Here is a 17,550-nt window from a genome sequence, read left to right on the forward strand (position 1 = left end):
CGCCTCTGTGGAGAAACTGAGAATTTTTAACTACCAAGCAAGGGTGAGTCAATCAGCAGCAGAAGTTGGAGGTAGCTGTTGGGTCCTAAAGGAAGAAGGATATAACAATACTAAAGAGATGAGGGGATCAAGAAGGCGTCTGCAATGCCAAGCGCTGTGACCTTCTGCAGCTGGCTCCAGAGCTATATGGGAGTATACTACAAGACGAGTTACTTCATACACGAGTACTATGGGTATGAAAAGGACAACATAGTGTTCCAGCAAGACAACAACCCGAAACATACGTCGAGATTGACGAAGAAATGGTTCAATGACAATGAACTAGAGGTGCTGGATTGGCCCCCACAGTCCCCAGACCTCAACACAATCGAACAATTGTGGGTAAAGTTGAAGAAAAAAAACTGTATACATACTCATGTGAGTCGAGCAGTATGCACAAACCTTGGGAACTTGTAGAAGAGACCTGGGATCAGATTTTGTTCGAGACATGCTTGAATCTGATGGACAGTATGCCCAGAAGGATTCAGGTAGTGTTGAAAGCCAAAAGTGGATTTACAAAATAATAAAAATTTTAATTTAAATTTTTAGAAGCAAAACATTAACAATGCAGTGACATAACTAATTATATGCAAAATAGTTACCAGTCAAATTTATGTAAGACATAGACAAGATGATTGTCTATAAAATTATGATAGTCTCACTTTTGAAGCAGTATTATGGTATGGTGGTGGGATATGGAGCCTGAAAGTTAAAAGTTCAAAACATTGTTACCCTTTAGGTTGTCAGTGTAGTAATACATTTCATTATTTAACAAGTGAAAACATTACATTAGGAGGCACAGGCAGCATGAATGGAAATTTTGTTAGTTAATATGTGCTTCTAAGGGCCCGTGCAGATGTCTGTAATAATTGGACAAGTACTATCTGTCGTTTTGACAGATAGCACTTGTCCCCATGATATTCTATGGGGCAAGGCACTGGTCCGATTTTTTTCTCGGACTGAGCGACTCCGGAGAAATTATCGCTGGATGCCTGAGTTTGATCCGTTATTCGGATCATACCCAGCGATGCAAGTCAATGAGTTTGTGGAAAACATCGGACTACACTCAGAAAACATCTGAGTGCAGGCCGATTTCCACAGATTGACAGAATGGAGAAGATGGAGACATTTTTTCTCCATTTTCTCCTCTTCCGAAATAATTGGATCACACTATGATCCACTATCATCTGTACCGAGCCAACCCAAACAAATCACCACTTAAATGGGTTGATCCACTATACTGATATAGATGATCTTAGAATAGGTATAAAATATCATATCAGTGGGGTCAAACTCCTAGCACCATTGATTAGCTGTTCTCAGCGCCGTGGGCTGACAGATATAGGCATTTTTCAGTACAGCACAGCGCTTTCAATCATTTACTGCAGATCCACTCTTTTTTTTACTTCAATAGGAGCAAGCAGATCTGCAATATTAGGCAGCGGCCACTGAACAGTTGACAGAGCTGTGCCGCTCAGCTTTGCAACTGCCTATATTTGGCTGGCTGAGAACAGCTAATTGGTCGGGGTGCTGGGTCTGGGTATTGAACCCCCACCGATCTGATATCGATGACCTATCCTAATGTCATCAATAGCAATGTAGTGGAACTACCGTTTAAGTGGTGATTTTAGAAGACATGAGAACAAGGCTCCTCACCTCTAGCTTAAGAGCAACATACATGCAAATGGAGCAGGATGCAGTAGCAGCAGGTTGCCATACTCTGCTGTAGTTTTCAACTCGGGACACAAATAACGTTGAAGGTGGTGCTTGACCTGCAGTCTGCGCATAAGATTGCAATCAACAGGTTGCAACTGCTTCTTTAAATACTGTATACACATGATTGTGCCACTGGGCTACCACTAGGGGGCACAAAGTAAACATGAATTTATATATACAGTGTACTGTAGAAACAAAGATTTAGCAGCAGAAATAGACAACTTGGTCCATTTAGTCTGTTCTTACATTTTTGACCTTATATTCTTTATCGTAGGATACACATATTTTTATCCCAGGCATGTTTACATTTAGGAGATGATTTTCTGACCAAAGCTTTTTTTTTGTTCCAAACCTCGGGCACCCCTAAATACCCTATGAAATTATAGTGTTAACTGTATGATAGTGTTAATTGTAAGCTGGGCATTCATTTCTGCAATAAAACTGTAATGAAAGAGAAGCTTTAAAGGGAATGTGTCACCCCCCCAGGGCGATATCAGACCTCTACTACAGCCCCGTTTGGCTGCGTACTGTGCCGCAGCCTTGTGTTGCGCAAGCGACTGTTAGTCACGGAGACTTCCGTTCCGCTGGCAGTACGCAGCCAAACGGGGCCGGAGGGAAACAAAGCGCGCTCCATGTGTGCGGCGCTTTGCGCATGAGCGAGAGGGAAGGCAGAGCAGGGCACGTCACAGGGCCTGTCACAGGCACCTGTGACGTGCCGGGAGGGAGGAATATGGTAATTTAGCACAGAGGCGGCGATTTAGGGGAATAGTAAGCAGATAGGAGGGGTTTGCTTTGCATCCCCCGGACGCCAAGCCTCTGGGAAACAGACTTTATAAAACCAGATTTCTCTGCAATCAGACCTCTACTATGAGCCATACAGGTAAGTATAGATTTACTTTTCTATACCCTGTATGGCCATAGTAGAGGCCTAATATCGCCCAGTGGGGTGACACATTCCCTTTAAAACAAATTGTGAACTAAACATCCAGACACAGAACTTTGATTTGGCCACTGTCAGTTTGTTGCCTTTTGGAGTCTTCCTTTAGAGCTGAATTTACACTTCAGCTTTAACTTGAAGATTTTTACTTTTCCATTTTTACTCTTATGTCTATTAGCGTTTTCCGGGCCATGAAGAAAACAAGCGATGTAATGGGACATGTGGAATCCTAACAGTGTATAGAGTACACACTGTTAAAGTAAATCTGTCATTAGGTTTTTGCTGTTATCTGACAGCAACATGATATTGGTATAGATACCCTGATTCCAGCGATGTATCACCTAGTTTTAGGGGCGGACACTGACTGCTTGGGGCCCCTGTGCAAGAAATGTGTCTGGGCCCCCCTCCTTTTATGGCGACAAAGCTACAGATTTATATATAGCCACACACACATATATACCTCTTACATAGCCTCCTTTATTATGTATATTGCTGCCCCTTATTACACAGTGCTCTCTCTTGTTATGTACAGCACCGACCCTTACATATTCGATTATCTATAGCGCCCTGTTCTTTATTACATAGCATTCTCTCTTGTTAGATATATAATGCAATGACGGCTGATGGAGCAAGGGAAAGCTTCTTTTCTAATGGAGGAGCTGATGGACTGGTCTTCTGGTCACCGGCTGTTCCAACAGCAGTCATTTTATATTTAACAAGAGAGGACTATGTAATAAAAGATTGCGCTGTGAGTGACAAAAATAACAAGAATACGCTATGTTAGGGACAGCACTGTGCATAACAGCAGAGGACAGCAGAGGAAGCTATATAATAAGAGACAGCATCATATATAAGTAGAGAGGATGGTACGTAATAAGGGACGGCGCTATACATAATAAAAGATGAAACTATATAACTAAGGATGGCGCTATACATAATAAGTGAGTACATTATACACTAAGGAACTGTGCTATACATAATAAGGCTACATTCCTGCATCTGTGTGCAGTGTCGGTGTGCTGCCCTGTATTACTGACGCATTGAGCATGTCCTATTCTAATCCTCAAAATCGGATCAGAACAGGACATTCTCTGACCCTCACAGATCTCATTCTCAGATCTGTGATTTTCATGGATGTGTGAATGGATCTATAAAACTGTACGAGTCCGTGGGCCATCCCATAAAAAAATCTTGCTGCACACGAACATTTCACACAAATGTGAGAATGCAGCCTAAGGGATTTTACAGACAACATTATCAATCCAAGTCACACAGTGCAGATACAGAATAAAACTTACATCCAGTGACCGCTGACGTGTGATCTGATCAGAGTCGGTTTCTGCTGCTTCTTCTCCATCTGGTCAGACCTTCATGTTGACATCTCCCAGTAAAGACTCGTCTTGTCACGATCTCCAGCCTAGAAAATAACAAGGTCACATATATTATATACATGTGTCTCCCCCACACTGCGTCCCTGAATACAGATATGTATCCCCCATTAATATACTATTAGCCACTTAGTAATCAAAATATAAAGTGATAAGCATCACTGTGCCCCCCATTAACTATAATCTCCACAGGCCAATATAAATTATTCAGTCTCTGTGACTCTCCCCAATTAACTGTAAGGCTATGTGCACATGGAAAATATACATGGCTTTACAGTACAAGCAAAGTGAAACCCCCATCATTGCTCTTTCCCAGCACTCCCATCATTGCTCTCTCCCAGCACACCCGTCATTGCTCTCTCCAAGCAACCCCCGATATTGGTCTCCCAGCAACCCCCGATATTGCTCTCTCCCAGCACCTATCATTGCTCTCCCCATCCCCACCATCCTCATCATTGCTCTCCCCATCCCCACCATCCCCATCATTGCTCTCCCCACACCACCCCTGTCATTGCTCTCTCCCAGCAACCCCTGTCATTGCTCTCCCCAGCCCCATCATTGCTCTCCCCATCCCCACCATCTTCATCATTCCTCTCCCCATCATTGCTCTCCCCATTCCCATCATTGCTCTCCACATCCCCATCATTGCTCTCCCCAGCCCCATCATTGCTCTCCCCAGCCCCATCATTGCTCTCCCCAGCCCCATCATTGCTCTCCCTAGCTCCATCATTGCTCTCCCCCACCTCCCCTCATTCCCCTGTTCCTCTCCCCATCGTTTCAGTATAAAAAATAAAAAACACAACTTACCTCTCAGCCCGCTCCCCGGCAGCAGCATCCTCCTCGTTGTCAGAAACTTTCACTCTGACCCAGGCACGCGCTGCATGATGATCAAGCAGCATGGGCCTGTGTCAGTGAGGAAGCACCGGGCAGTAAGCAGAGGTGAGGATGGATCCCTCCAGCTCCGCTGCCATTTTCTTCCTATCAGCAGCGGAGCTGGAGGGAGCTCTCCCTGCCCGCTTCATATGATATGATTGCCCTCAATATTAGCCACCCGGCAAGGGCCCCCCTGCACCGCCGGGCCCCGTGCACTGGTAGTAGGACCGCCCCTGCCAGCAGTTGTGATACAATCAGTTTTCTCTGCTGCAGATCTAGCAGAGCTTGGAATGTTGAACTCTGTATAACCCTGCCCGAACTACTGATTGGCAGCTTCCTTTGTGCACTGTACATCGACAGAGAGCTGCTAAGCAGTGGTGTGGGAGTGGTTGGACTAGGAGGCACGAGACCAGCTTGTTCTGTAGTGATAATCTCCTGTTGATAAAACAATGGTTGTAGTGAAACCGCAACACACATCCCATGCCACTATGTTATGGTGCTGTCAGATTACAGAGGGAAAACCTGCACTGGCTGTCGTCATGTGACTGCTGATGTGCAATTTTCATACTCGTGGTCACATGTTGACCTCTTTTTCTTCCTCTTTTCTCAATGCTTCATAAAATTTCAAAAGCTGACAGTGACCTCCCATTCTTTCCTGGCGGTTCATCAAAATTCAAATTAGATGGACTCACAAAAGACAAATACGTATATACATTACTTATTTTGTGATGTACAGCTTGTACTGTGCTTTCTCACATTCTCTTCAGCACCATTTCATTACTTTATGTTCTGAATTCTTTTTTGCAGCACTCGCAAACAAAATTACATGATGAATTTTTCACGACAACATGGGCTCAGGCATTTCTACAACAGACGAAGGAGGGCTCTGAGACGCTACCCATAAAGAAGTGAAATATGTAAAACTCCAGCCATCATGTGAAGTGTTTGCTTTTCATTGTGTCCAATCTCAAGACTGCGTCAAGATTCAAAACATTCCTGCAGTTGGCTTAAATAACTAAGAACCTCCTTTAAGACTGACCATACTCCACTTTTCGCACTGTGAACTAATGAGAAGTTACTTCTTTTCTCATCAGTAATTGTTATAATGTTGATGTGTTTGTGACAGTTTGTGATCTTTGTACCAGTTTAATTGGCAGTATTTCAGTTAAGCAATATAATCTGTTTAACATGAAATTATCATTAAGCACAAGAACTTGTTGGAACATACGGAAGAGCTGAATATTTACAGTATTTAACAAAATGTTGACACTTAGATATTAAGTGCACTGTATTTCATCTATGTATCATATTTTATAAAATTAAATTATCATGTTTTTGTCCTTTATATCTTCTTCTTAAAAATGACATGCTGGCATCTCTCGCATTATCTACAGTACTATGTTCTGTGTGATTCCTGTCCCAATGGTTGTTATAAAACCTGAAAATGTACCCCCAGATATATCTTATAACATTGAAAGATCAATTCATGGCAACATACATCTGGCAATGCATTATAAGTGAAATGTTAATATGAATATGGATATGTGATCTTGAACGTTTCCCTATTAGAAATTGTGATTTCCTTATCAGATGCCTCAGCGTTCCATTATAGGCAGTGACATTGTTATTAGTTTTAAAGGCCAATAAACCCCAAAGTAGCCGCATAGTGGTGTCCGTGGCATTAGAGTGGTTTGTAGCCTGTGGATGTGTTCTTTGTTTTTTATCTGTAATATGTCCCTATGGCGGTTTTATGTATCCTCTGCTAATATAGCAACCACCAGCAACAATGACATGGCCACGTTCATTATGAATCATACACTAACAAACATTTTAGAGTTTTCCAGTCCAAATAAAGATACAAGCAATGTTGAAAATGGTTGGTATATGCAGGCATGCTGTACCAGTATAATTGAGCTATTAGTGTTTCTGATCTGTATGTCAATCTCATTTTATAAATGTCCCCAGTAATCACAGCGTAGCGACCCATCCTCCTTCCTCCACCCAAAAAAAGAAACACCTAGAAATGTTTGCAGATTTTACATACAGTTGGAATGTTGACTGTGTCCTCTTGTTTCATCTACTTTAATTTGTATATACCATTCCCCTCTTCGCATATTGATAGAAAATATCATTCTCTGTTATGTTAATGTTAATACAGAAATAAACTGTTCTGAATGTTTCTTCCTTTTGTATTGTTTACTTGCTGTTTTTTTACTAAATAAATTGTCTGTTATTCAATAAGAGGAAAATTACAGGCCAGGAACAGTGCCAGAAATTTTATACTGTATGGCAAATGCCAATCTACTTTTTCCAGGGAAAAACAAAGCCTTTTTATATGTTCTTCGCTGTAAGGGTTCGCTCACGCTAGCGTATAAATCGAACAAGTGCAATCCGATAAAAAATTGGATTGCACTCAGACCAATGTTATTCAATGAGGCAGTGCAGATCTTTGTATTTTTTCTCAGCTGAATTCGGCATGAGAAAAAAAGCGCAGCATGCTGCGATTTCACTCAGACATCGGACATTGCAAGAAAAAATTCTCATGCCATACGGACCATCAGTATAGCATCCGATTTTTACAGAAATATTACAATTCTGGTCCTGTAAAAGATTAATAGCTGCTGAGTAAAAAACACAGATTGCATATGGACTGCACATAGATGACAAGTGAGAAACAATCGTCCCACTCTCCTGGATGAGAATGGACCGATTATTTATACGCTACTGTGAGCTTACCGTAAAGGAAAGTCACAATATATATGTGGACAAAACTGTTTGTACCCTTCTGTTCAAGTAAGATAACCCCATAATCATCACTGAAATATCTTGGAACTGAGAAAATAAATTTTCAATTTCAGTTTACTGAATATTAATTAATGAAAATCAGACATTATTTTTTTCTCTGTTAAACCACAATTCAAAAGCAATGAAAATGGCCTGGACAAAAATGATAGTACTAGAAAATGTTGAAAATAATTTGACCACAGTGACATGATAAACTAAGGCAGTGATGGCGAACCTTTTAGAGACCGAGTGCCCAAACTCCAACCCAAAATCCACTTATTTATAGCAACGTGCCCAACATAGCAATTTAACCTGAATGCTGAGATTTTATTTTAGAAAAAACAACTCATACATTAGCATGTCACTCTAGCACCCGCAATACTCTGAGCATACCCAAGAAGCTGATGCAAACTCGAGTAGCGAGCCCTTGCGCTCAACACTAGTCATCATATTGCCATCATTTTTTTTTTTACTTTTGAAAAAATCCAATCCTGACCCCAACCCTAACACAGCCCTAACCCCAACCGTAAACCTAACGCAGCCCTAACCCCAACGGTAAACCTAACATAGCCCCAACCCCAACCGTAAACCTAACACAGCCCTAACCCCAACCGTAAACCTAACGCAGCCCTAACCCCAACCGTAAACCTAACATAGCCCCAACCCCAACCGTAACCCCAACACAGCCCCAACCCCAACCCTCACCCTACTATAACGCAACCCCAACACTGCCCCAACCCCAAGTGTAACCCCAACACAGCCCCAACCCCAACTGTAACCCCAACACCAACCGTAACCCCAACACAGCCCCAACCCCAACCCTAACCCTACTATAACGCAACCCCAACACAGCCCCAACCGTAACCCCAAAACAACCCCATCCATAACCCCAACACAGCCCCAACCCCAACTGTAACCGCAATACAGCCCCAACCCCAACTGTAACCCCAACACAACCCCAAACGTAACCCCAACACAGCCCCAACCCCAACCGTAACCCCAACACAGCCCCAGCTATAACCCCAACACAGCCCCAACCCTAATCCCAACCCTACTATAACGTAACCCCAACACAACCCCAACCGTAACCCCAACAAGCCCCAACCCTAACCCTACTATAACACAACTCCAACCGTATCCCCAACACAACCCCAACCCTAACCCTACTATAACGCAACCCCAACACAGTCCCAACCCCAACCGTAACCCCAACACGGCCCCAACCGTAACCCCAACCGTAACCCTAACACGGCCCCAACCCCAACCGTAACCCTACTATAACGCAATCCCAACCCTAACCCTACTATAACGCAACCCCAACACAGCCCTAACCCTACTATAACGCAGCCCCAACACAGGCCTAGCCCCAACACAGCCCTTTCCCTAGCCGTAACCCTAACGCTATCCCCAAACATATCCTCAAAACACCCCTAACACAACCCTAAGCCTAACCGCAACCCAAACTGCAAAGAATGAAAAAAAATATATTTTTTATTTTATAATTTTTATTTGACTAAGGGGATAACAAAGGGGGATTTGATTAATTATTGCCTTTTGATCACTGCGATATTGAAATCACAGTGATCTAAAGGAACCCTAACCGTAACACAGCCCCAACCCTAACACAGCCCTAACCCCAACCGTAAACCTAACGCAGCCCTAACCCCAACCATAACCCCAAGACAGCCCCAACCCCAACCCTAACCCTACTATAATGCAACCCCAACACAGCCCCAACCTCAACTGTAACCCCAACACAGCCATAACCCCAACACCAACCGTAACCCCAACACATCCCCAACCCCAACCCTAACCCTACTATAACGCAACCCCAACACAGCCCCAACCATAACCCCAACACAGCCCCAACCCCAACTGTAACCCCAACACAGCCCCAACCCCAACCGTAACCCCAACACAATCCCAACCATAACCCCAACACAGCCCCAACCATAAACCCAACACAGCCCCAACCCCAACCGTAACCCCAACACAGCCCCAACTATAACCCCAACACAGCCCCAACCCAAACCCTACTATAACGTAACCCCAACACAGTCCCAACCCCAACTGTATCCTCAACACATCCCCAACACAACCCCAACCCTAACCCTACTATAATGCAACCCCAACCGTATCCCCAACACAGCCCGAACCCCAACCATAACCCCAACACAGCCCCAACCCCAACTGTAACCCCAACAGCCCCAACCCCAACCATAACCCCAACACGGCCCCAACCCCAACCCTACTATAACGCAACCCCAACCCTAACCCTACTATAATGCAACCCCAACACAGCCCCAATCGTAACCCCAACACAGCCCCAACCCCAACCGTAACCCTACTATAATGCAACCCCAACCCTAACCCTACTATAACGCAACCCCAACACAGCCCTAACCCCAACCCTAAACGTACTATAACGCAGCCCCAAAACAGGCCTAGCCCCAACACAGCCCTATCCGTAACCCTAACACTATCCCCAAAACACCCCTAACACAACCCTAAGCCTAACCCCAACCCAAACTGCAAAGAATTAAAAAAATATATTTTTTATTTTATAATTTTTATTTGACTAAGGGGATGACAAAGGGGGATTTGATTAATTATTGCCTTTTGATCACTGCAATATCGAAATCACAGTGATCAAAAGGAACCAATAGAAAAAAATAATCTGCTTTTGCCGGGTATCAGCCAGCAGATCTCAGAGGGTGCACTGCGCATGTGCGGAGGTGGAGGGCCCAGGGATGGCGGGGGTACCGCAGGGGCATTATTTCTCTCTCTTCTGACATTTATATTATTATGTCAGAAGAAAGAGGAATCATTGTAACATTGGCACACTTTTTTTTTCCTTTACTTGATCGCTGTTAATATGTGATCGGGGACCGGAAAAAACGTCTCTGATCATGTTCTCCAGGGTCTCAGCTAGGTAGCTGAAATCCCAGAGAGTTTCTAAAACTGGGAGGTGGTACAGGCTTATTCCAGATTGCCGTTTTAAAATGGCAATGAGGGAATAAGGTCCCTTAATGAAGTTGTCCACTACTTTTTGATTGATGCCCTAACCGTAGGATAGGGCATCAATGTATGATTGGCCGGGGTCCCACACCTGGCACCCCCACCAATCAGCTGTCATTGGTGCTGGCGGCGGCTGTTGCTGTCCGGAAGTGCTTGCCTGCGGTGCTTGGCCGTCCATCTGTAGTAGCCGCCGTGGGGTACTACACATCCGCCTCCTATTCAATTCAATGTGCAGTACCCCACGGCGGCTACTACAGATGGACGGCCAAGCACCGCAGGCAAGCACTTCCGGCCAGCGGCAGCCGCCGTCAGCACCAATGACAGCTGATCGGTGGGGGTGCCGGGTGCGGGACCCCGGCCGATCAATCAAAAAGTAGTGGACAACTTTTTTAACTGACTGCTGGGGCGCCACACGAGTACAGGACACAGCGCACGTGCACAGGTGACGGCGCTGGCTCATTAGATTGGTGGCAGTGCTTGTGCTGAACCGATGGTGCGCATGCCCACAGGGAGGGCTCTGCATGCCACCTCTGGCACGCGTGCCATAGGTTCACCACCGCTGACCTAGCAGAAACAGTGTGGAAAAACATAGTTCAAAATTGTGTACTGCTATTTATTTCTAACATTAGTTATACCTAATGTTTACCCTGGGACCTTCAAATTTGACCAGCAGCCCTAGTCAAGCGGCGTGCAGGCTGATGGGCTGGTGCAAGGGTGAAAATTAGCCACTGTGCTGTTTGGTATCATGATGTGTAGACCAAAAAAAATGAGGAGAGTGCAGTCTCAGGAGATTAGAAAGAAAATTATAGACAAACATATCAAAGGCTATAAGACCATGTCCAAATAGCTTGATGGTCCTGTTGCTACAGTTGAACATATTATTAAGAAGTTTAAGGTATATGTATTTAAGGTAGCTAATATCCCTGGACGTGGCCACAAAAGGAAAATTGATAAAAAATTGAATAGTATGATTGGTAGCCAAAGAGCCCAGAGCAACTTCCAAAAAGATTAGATGTGATCTCCAAGCTCAAGGTACATCAGTGTCAGATCGCACCATCAATCGCTATCTTGGCCAAAGTGGACTTCATGGAAGATGACTGAGGAAGTACCCACTGTTGAAAGAAAATCATAAAAAAGCGAGGCTGAAATTTGCCAAAATGCATATTGACAAACCACAAAGCTTCTGGGATGTTCTCTGGACCGATGAGACAAAGCTGGAGCTTTTTGGCAAGTCTCATAAGCTCTATATTCACTGTCGCAAAAATGAAGCATACAAAGAAAAGAACATTTATCTACTGTGAAAAATGGAGGAGGCTCAGTTGTGTTTTGGGGCTGCTTTGTTGCATCTTGCACAGGGTCTTGAGTTATATGCAGGTTACAAATATCAAGACTATCAGGGCATTCTGGAGCCAAATGTGCTGCCCAATGTCAGAAAGCTTGCCTAAGTCGCAGATCATGGGTCCTTCAACAAGATAATTGTAACGGACTGGGTGGTGGAACCACTGTGCCGTGATCTGAGGAGAGCATGGAGGGGTGTGACTAGGTGCCTCACCAAGTCTGACCTCGGATGCATGGTGGCTGACGATACCGCAATTCAAGGAGAGACGAGGGAGGCGGGACCAGGTACTTCACCAGAACTAAACTCGGGTGGATGGCAGCTGACCCTCAAGGAACAGGAGGCAGGAATGGTAGATTTGGCATATACTGGCTGGCACGGGTGGTATAGTGATTGGCACGACAAACACACAGGCAGGCAGGTAATGGCGGGCATGACTGGTATCCTGACAGGCAGGTACGGCTGATAGACAGGCTGGTGGGCAGGCACGGTTGATATATAGGCATGCGGGCACGGCTGATATACTGGCAGGCTAGTGCAGACTGACACTGCTTATATACAGGCAGGTGGGCACGACTGATGTACAGGCAGGCAGGAGGACACGGCTGATATACAGGACAGGTATACTGGGAAACGAGCACTGGGACCTGAGAACCAGCTAGCTTGTTTAGAACTAACATACTAACAACATTGCACAGGCACCTCCATGATGGTGGAGGTGCTTTAAATAGTAATTGTTTCCCAGCTATTCGCTGGGAGAACTTTAGGACGGTGCACGTCCGCGGCCCCTCTGAGGAGGGAGCGCATGTGCTCAAAGAACAGTGCCTGGGGATTTGCGTTCAGTGAGCGTACCCCAAACATCAGCAGCAGGAGAGGAGGGAGGAAGTGCGGAACCATGGTGGTGAGTTAATCGGCGTTTCTGCCGTGGGAGTGGGGAAGAGTGCAGAGACGCTGGCCCTACAATAATGACCCAAAATACAGCTAAAAACATCCAAGAATAGCTAAGAGCAAAGCATTGGACTCTTCTGAATTGACTTTCTGTGAAGCAGTGGCGTACTGCCAATGGCGGTAGGCAATGCCACTGCTATGGGACCCGTGAGCCGGGGGGGTCCGTGAGCCAAGAGGGCCCGAAGCAGTGGGGGAATGAGGAGGATAGGTGAGTATTGGGGGGAGGGAGGTTGCGGCGGTGGAGGAGCGGGGCACACGCAGTAGCCACTGCTGCAGCTACCACGTGTGCCCGCTGCTAAAGGGACATGAATATTCCCTCTTCTGCACTCCCTTGGGCATGGAGAAGAGGGAATATTCATTCTCTTTAGTAGCAGGCACGGAGGAGCGCTGAGCCGCAGCTCCTGCTGGCAGTGCCCGCTACTAAAGAGAATGCATATTCACTCTTATCCACGCCCATAGTCCCGGCGTGAATATGCCGGCAGCAACAGCTCACCTCAGCATCTGAGAGCGCACGCTGCTCAGATGCCGACATGAGCTGCCTGGCAGACAGGACACAGCAGCGCTGGAGCAGAGGTGAGGAAGGAAGGTGAGTATAAGCGTTTATTTTTTTGTGTGAGCAGTGATAGGGCCACACATACCAGGATTTCTGGATGAGGGGGCCACACATATCAGGATTGGGGGATGAGGGGGCCATGCATACCAGGATTGGGGGATGAGGGGTGCCATACATACCAGGATTGGAGGATGAGGGGGCCATACATACCAGGATTGGGGAATGAGGGGGCCATGCATACCAGGATTGGGGATGAGGGGTGCCATACATACCAGGATTGGGGAATGAGGGGGCCATGCATACCAGGATTGGGGATGAGGGGTGCCATACATACCAGGATTAAGGAATGAGCGGGCCATACATACCAGGATTGGGGGATGAGGAGGCCATACATACCTGGATTGGGGGATGAGGAGGCCATACATACCCGGATTGGGGGATGAGGAGGCCATGCGTAGCAGGATTGGGGGATGATGAGGCCATGCGTAGCAGGATTGGGAGATGAGGCCATGCGTACCAGGATTAGGGGATGAGGGGTGCCATACGTACCAGGATTGGGGGATGAGGGGAGCCTTACGTACCAGGATTGGGTAATGAGGGGTGCCATACGTACCAGGATTGGGGGATGAGGGGTGTCATATGTACCAGGATTGGGGGATGAGGGGTGCCAAACATACCAGGATGGGGAAATTTACCAGTAGCTGCTGCATTTTCCACCTTAGGCTTATACTCGAGTCAATAAGTTTTCCCAGTTTTTTTGGGTAAAATTAGGGGCCTCGGCTTATACTCGGGTCGGCTTATTTAAAATATACAGTATTTTAAAATCAGTGAGTACGTGGTGCCCATAATACTGCAGGACTGTGGGGTGCATTATACTATATGGGGGCTGCATTTTATCCTATAGGGTAATATACTAATATACTGTATGGAGGACTATGGGGAGTGCATTATATTCTATGGAGGACCATGGGAAGTTCATTATACTATATCGAGGATTATGGGGGGCGCATTATACTATATGGAGGATTATTGGTGGCGTATTATACTATATGGAAGGCTATGTGGGGCCATTATAATATTTTGAGGGCTATGTGGGAGGCCATTATACTGTATGAAAACAATTATACGGTGTGAAGGTTTGTGTGGGGTCCATCATACTGTTTGGAGGGCTGTGTGGGGCCATTATACTGTTTGGAGGGCTAGTACGGGCCATTATACTGTATATAGGCCCATTATACTGTACTGTATGGAGGGATGTGTGGGAGTCACAGCTGGGGGATCATACTGTGTTGGGGTCACCATACTTTGCCTTAAGAGTTGAAGTGGGGTACAATATACTGTGCATGTGGAGGCTAATGTGGAGGAAAGCTCCATGGGGGTATCATACTGTGTTTGGGGGGCACTTTTATTGGCATCATACTTTATGGGGGCAATGAAAGAGGAATCTAGGACTTCAGCAGGAGGAATGAACATGAAATATATATAGATAATAGGGGAATGAACACATATCCCATATAAACAGGTGTATATCATATTCCCTGTGCTTGTTAGGTGGGGAATGAACATGAAATATACAGGTGCATCTCTCTAAATTAGAATATCATCAAAAAGTTAATTTATTTCAGTTCTTCAATACAAAAAATGAAACTCATATATTATATAGAGTCATTACAACCAGAGTGATCTATTTCATGTGTTTATTTATGTTAATGTTTATGGCTTACAGCCAATGAAAACACAAAAGTCATTATCTCAGTAAATTAAAATAATTAACAAAAAACACCTGCAAAGGCTTCCGAAGTGTTTAAAAAGGTCCCTTAGTCTCTTTCAATAGCCTCCACAATCATGGGGAAGGCAGTCATTGACACACTCCACAAGGTCCCAGAGTTCCAATTTTCATTTGGAAATCAAGGTCCCAGAGTCTGGAGGAAGAGTGGAGAGGCACACAATCCAAGCTGCTTGAGGTCTAGTGTGAAGTTTCCACCATCAGTGATGGTTTGGGGAGCCATGTCATCCGCTGGTGTAGGTCCACTGTGTTTTATCAAGACCAAAGTCAGCACAGCCGTCTACCAGGAAATTTTAGAGCACTTCATGCTTCCCTCTGCCGACAAGCTTTTTTGGAGATGGAAATTTCATTCTCCAGCAGGACTTGGCACCTGTCCACACTGCCAAAAGTACCAATACCTGGTTTAAAACCAGCAGTATCACTGTGCTTGATTGGCCAGCAAACTCGCCTGACCTTAACCCCATAGAGAATCTATGGGGTATTGTCAAGAGGAAGATGAGAGACACCAGACACAACAATGCAGACGAGCTGAAGGCTGCTATCAAAGCAACCTGGGCTTCCATAACCCCTCAGCAGTGCCACAGGCTGATCGCCTCCATGCCACGCCACATTGATACAGTAATTGATGCAAAAGGACCCCCGACCAAGTATTGAGTGCATTTACTGAACATACATTTCAGTAGGCCAGCATTTCGGATTTTCAAGCTGTTGTTATAAAGTATTCTAATTTACTGAGATAATGACTTTTGTGTTTTCATTGGTTGTAAGCCATAATCATCAACATTAACAGAAATAAACACTTGGACTAGATCACTCTGTTTGTAATGACTTTATATAATATATGAGTTTCACTTTTTATATTGAAGAACTGAAATAAATTAACTTTTTGCTGATATTCTAATTTACTGAGATGCACCTGTATGTAGATAATAGGGGAATGAACACATACCCCATATAAACAGGTGTATATTATATTCCCTGTGCTTGATAGGTGGGGAATGAAAATGAAGTATATGTAGATTACAGGGGAATGAACACATATCTCATAAACAGGTGTATATTATATTCCCTGTGCTTGATAAGTGGGGAATGAACATGGAATATATGTAGATAATAAGGGGATGAACACATATTTCATATAAACAGGTGTAAATTCTATTCGCTATGCTTGGTAGATGGGGAATGAACATGTATTATATGTAGATAATAGGGGAATGAGCACAAATCCCATATAAACAGGTGTATATTATATTCCCTGTGCTTGGTAGATGGGGAATGAACATGCATTATATGTAGATAATAGGGGAATGAGCACAAATCCTATATAAACAGGTGTATATTATATTCCCTGTGCTTGATAGGTGGGGAATGAACATGGAATATACATAGATAATAGGGGAATGAGCACATATTAAAAACAGCATAGCCAGAACAATAAACAGAATTTTTTAAAAATTCCAAAATCAAATTAGAAAATAGCAAAAGGCAATGGTACTCACCAGCCAAGGTTTCAAGAAAAATGCACACCTTTTGTTAGAAGGAGGTAACACAGGTGCAGAATGCTGATGAACAATCACCCTCACCCACTCTCACTGGAGGAGCGACTGCCTAGCACTAAAGCTGCACACAGATGAGACTTGCAGTAGGGTGCAATTCACACACTCGCGGCACCGTGCCTAGCCAGCATCCTATTACACGCCCCTCCTATTCGATTAGGCGGGATGACCGGCACCCTATCCGTGCATCGCAGAGTTGCGAAGCCCCAACTCACAAGGTCACCATTACTGGGCCTGGCCGTGCCCTGGCAGATAAAAAAAGTGCAAAAAATATCATATGAGGTATTAGTTAATATTTTGGCCAAAATACGTAAGCTCGCAACCCATCGTCAAGGGTCCTCACAGTTTTGCGAGTCCCTACTCTAACATTAAAAACAGACAGCATAGCCAGAACAATAGACAGAATTTTTTAAAAAATTCATCTGTGTGCAGCTTTAGTGCTAGGCAATCGCTAGTGCAATTAGTGCTATTTTCTCGAATGAGCACATATTCTATATAAACAGGTGTATATTATATTCCCTGTGGTTGATAGATGGGGAATGAACATGAATATATGTAGATAATAGGGGAATGAACACATATCCCATATAAACAGGTGGATATTATATTCCCTGTG

At 44.7% G+C, this 17,550-nt stretch overlaps 1 protein-coding gene across 6 annotated transcripts in view; it reads left to right on the forward strand.

Annotated features, from left to right (window-relative positions):
- The window catches only part of RELN (reelin), an 895,263-nt gene extending 888,130 nt beyond the window's left edge, over positions 1–7,133 (forward strand). For all 6 annotated transcript variants that reach the window (XM_073652257.1, XM_073652259.1, XM_073652258.1 and 3 more), the window contains one exon: positions 5,761–7,133. Coding sequence is in view for 3 of the 6 variants with exons in the window: in XM_073652259.1 (XP_073508360.1) it covers positions 5,761–5,857 (97 nt within the window). In the remaining 3 variants the exon portion in view is untranslated. The remainder of the gene's footprint in view (positions 1–5,760) is intronic.
- The last annotated feature ends 10,417 nt before the right edge of the window (positions 7,134–17,550 follow it).

The sequence above is a fragment of the Phyllobates terribilis genome, unplaced genomic scaffold (genome assembly GCF_046119375.1).
Source record: "Phyllobates terribilis strain yellow unplaced genomic scaffold, ASM4611937v1 Scaffold_11__3_contigs__length_659146591, whole genome shotgun sequence".
Lineage (NCBI taxonomy): Eukaryota > Metazoa > Chordata > Amphibia > Anura > Dendrobatidae > Phyllobates > Phyllobates terribilis.